Source organism: Quercus suber, unplaced genomic scaffold, assembly GCF_002906115.3.
Source record: "Quercus suber isolate HL8 unplaced genomic scaffold, Cork oak 2.0 scaffold_23, whole genome shotgun sequence".
In the NCBI taxonomy this organism is placed as follows: domain Eukaryota; kingdom Viridiplantae; phylum Streptophyta; class Magnoliopsida; order Fagales; family Fagaceae; genus Quercus; species Quercus suber.
This window is the reverse complement of record NW_027069488.1, coordinates 705,338-708,800: the sequence shown is the minus strand read 5'-3', so window position 1 is coordinate 708,800 and position 3,463 is coordinate 705,338. Positions and strand designations below refer to the sequence as shown.

At 33.9% G+C, this 3,463-nt stretch overlaps 1 protein-coding gene across 1 annotated transcript; it reads left to right on the top strand.

Annotated features, from left to right (window-relative positions):
* Positions 1–1,315: 1,315 nt before the first annotated feature.
* LOC112003675 (pentatricopeptide repeat-containing protein At3g22470, mitochondrial-like) lies at positions 1,316–3,160 on the top strand. Its single transcript, XM_024035881.2, has 2 exons — positions 1,316–1,485; positions 1,600–3,160. The coding sequence occupies exon 2, from the start codon at positions 2,021–2,023 to the stop codon at positions 2,951–2,953; it is 933 nt and encodes a 310-aa protein (XP_023891649.1). The 5' UTR covers positions 1,316–1,485; positions 1,600–2,020; the 3' UTR covers positions 2,954–3,160.
* Positions 3,161–3,463: the final 303 nt, after the last annotated feature.

The following is a 3,463-nucleotide window of genomic DNA, read 5'->3' as shown; positions in this document are numbered from 1 at the left end:
ATCTCGGAGGACGGTGGACGGCGGACGGCGGCTTTCTCAGTGCGATCGGTGCGATCGGCGCGATCCTGGGGTGCAATCGCACCGAGATCGCCTGGGTTTTCCGTTTTGTTCTTCAGGTGTTCTTCGGCTTGCGTTTTCCGTTTCGTTCTTCCGGTGTTCTTCGGCTTGGGTTTTCCGTTTTGTTCTTCAGGTGTTCTTCGGCTTGCGTTTTCCGTTTTGTTCTTCCGGTGTTCTTCGGCTTGGGTTTTCATTCTGTTCTTCGGGTGTGTATTTTTCGGAAATGCTTTGAAGGTAAAATAGGAACGGAAATCGTTTTACGGGGTGAGGGGTGTTATTTTCCGGTCAATTTCCGTTTGACCGAATTTTCTGGAGCTACCAAACGCACAATTTTCCGTAAAACCATTTCCTAAAAACGTTTTCACCCGAAACAAATGGACCCTAAAATGAGTTGGAGAATATTATGCAATAACTCAAATGAGCAAATATATACTTTTAATCATTTTACCTATTTAATAGTTGGATATTTTTTTAAAATGATTTTAAAAATCATATAATTTACATGTGAATAATCTAATGAACTTTCATATAAATATAGTGGGTTGGATAAAATTTATGTTTGAGAATAATGCCGACTTTTTTTCACATTATTACTTGGTATGAGGAATGAATATTGTTTTCGATTTAGTAAATAATTAGTCCTCAGTTTGAAGTCTTGGAAGAAAACTTTGGTCCATGGTCTTATAATTGGATGATTCACTTTTTGGTCAACTTATGTTATCTCAAAAATATATATACATATATATATATACTTATTAAATTAAAGCTAAAATGCAAAACTAACCTTCTAATTTTCTTAAAATTTCATTTTAGTTCTCTAACTTTTTTTTTCCGTTCATTTCAATCATTTACGTTTCAGATTTATTTAGTTAAGCCATTTTCAATAACTTTTGTTAAAATTTTTTGACAAAAAATCTGAAAAATGTTTTCAGTCATTAATTGAATTTTTTTAATTTACAAAATTTGAAGAAAATTTTTAAAAATTAGAAAATTAACTACAACATATAATAAAAGTTGATGAAAAAGTTTTAATTAAATAATCTTAAAAGTTAGAGAACTAAAATATACAAAAAAAAAAATTGAGGGCAGAAATAAAATTTTGCATTTTAGCTTTGCATTCATTTTTACAAATATAATTTTGCCTTAAAAGGGGATGCTTTTTCACGCTTTCGTAATGTATGTACTTATCGTCTGTAATATTTAACTTACAATTGATTTTTTTTTTCTTTTTTTAATGTTCGAAGCATTTATCCCAAAAAAAAAAAAAAAAAAAAAAAACCACCTTATGTTTTTCCTCTCACTAATCACTCCTGCTTCGATCTGCCACGGCTTCTCCATTGAAGCTCCGGAGCTCCACAGAAATCCGACCGAATCGGAATAGCTGTCAGAACTGCCGCTTCTTCTTCATCTTCTTCTTCTTGGAAATGGGTAGGGGTGGTTTTTCTGCTAAATCCACAAGCTCTCTTCTTTTTATATGCAATCGTTTGAGAATTAGAGTAAGCCTTCCATTCATTCTTATTATTATTTTTCTACTCTTACCAGTAGTAAAAATGCGGAAAGTCCAAATGGGTTGTTGAAATATGTGAGAAAGGAGTGCAAATCTGGAAGCTTTAGGAATGTTGATCATGCCTTAGAACTATTTGATAAAATGCTTCACTTAAGCCCTTTGCCTTCCATTGCGGATTTCACTCGGTTGTTGGGTGCCATTGCAAGAATGAAGCATTACTCTCAAGTCATTACTCTAATTAAACAAATCAAATCATTTGGTATCTCTCCTGATCTTTATATTCTTACTATTTTGATTAACTGCTTCTGCCATTTAAACCGTGTAGATTTTGGGTTCTCTGTCTTAGCAACAATTTTCAAACTTGGTTATCAACCAAACCGTACAAATCTAAACACTCTTGTCAAAGGGTTCTGTCTTCAAGGTAACATTGCTGGAGCTGTGAGGTTTGTATAAGAAATGGAGAAGAATGGGCATGAACTGGATGAAAATTCTTGTGGAAAGATACTACATGCTCTGTGTGAGATTGGTAAGGCTGATATGGCTATTAGATTGCTTAGGAAGATGGAAGAGAGGAAGTTTAAAGCTAATTTGGTGCTCTATAACAAAATCATTGGTAACTTATGTAAGGACAAATTGGTAATTGAAGCTTTGAACCTTTTGTCTGAAATGAGGAGTAAAGGCATTCAACCAAACATTATCACTTACACATGCTTATTTCAAGGCCTATGCAATTTTGGCTGGTGGAGGGAGGCTACTACTTTGTTAAGTGAGATGGTGCAAAGGAAGGTCATGCCAAATGTGCATACCTTCAACGTATTGGTGGACACGCTTTGCAAAAAAGGGAAGCTAACAGAGGCAAAAGAAGTTTTTGATGTGATGATTCAAAGAGGCATTGAGCCTGACACTGTCACTTACAGTTCTTTGATTGATGGATACTGTTTGCAAAACCAAATGGATGATGCAATCAAAGCATTTAATGTGATGGTTGAGAGGGGTTGTTCACCTAATGTGTATAGCTATAGCATATTGATCCATGGATATTGCAAGAATAAAAGAATTGATGAAGCAAGGAGTCTATTTCACGAAATGTCCAACAAAGGAGTGACTCCCAATGTTGTGACTTACACCATAATGCTCGAAGGACTTTGCAAAGAGGGACTAATAGATGAAGCGTGTGAGCTGCTTGAGAAAATGGATGAGAATAGTTGTTCACCTAACGATCATACATATAACACAATCATACAAGGGTTATTGCAACACAATGAGACATCAAAGGCAATGAAATATCTCAAAATAATGGTTGACAAGGGTTTTTCAGCAAATGCAACGATTGCAACCATGTTGGTTGACTTGCTGTCATCTAATCAAGTAGATAAGAATATTCAATAATTGTTTCACAAGATTATGTGAAGGTGTTTTAGTTTATCAAGATCGAGGACAAGTTTCATATTTTTGCCTGTCACATGTCAATTTGTAAGTGACATGTATTTGTTTTGAGTAAATTTTATATTTTTTTATAAGATGATATTTCTCATCATTTATATGTGCAAGATTGATATTTTTCATCATTTATATGTTCAAGATTGAATGTTCCTTTAATTGATCTATCTTTTGTTGAGATTTCACTGTGCACTCATGTTGTTGCTTTCATTCTATTTTCATGGATAGTTATTTCAAATTTTATCTTATGTAAAGTTAATGCGAAAAATGGTTGTTCTAAAGTTTGGCCTTCTTTGTGGTCATACATCCATTAGCTAGTGCAAAATAAATGAACCCTCCAATAAAATTTAGTGTTGGAGTTGCGTGTTGAATGTTACAATAAAAATATATACTATGCTTAAATTTAAGGTGTAGTGAATGCCTTACTTCTATTTCTATGCTGAATTTGTCTTAGTTTTG

What these genes read in the sequence shown, in the direction of transcription:
- LOC112003675 (XM_024035881.2), top strand. Translation starts at nt 2,021, where the DNA reads ATGGAGAAGAATGGGCATGAACTGGATGAAAATTCTTGTGGAAAGATA.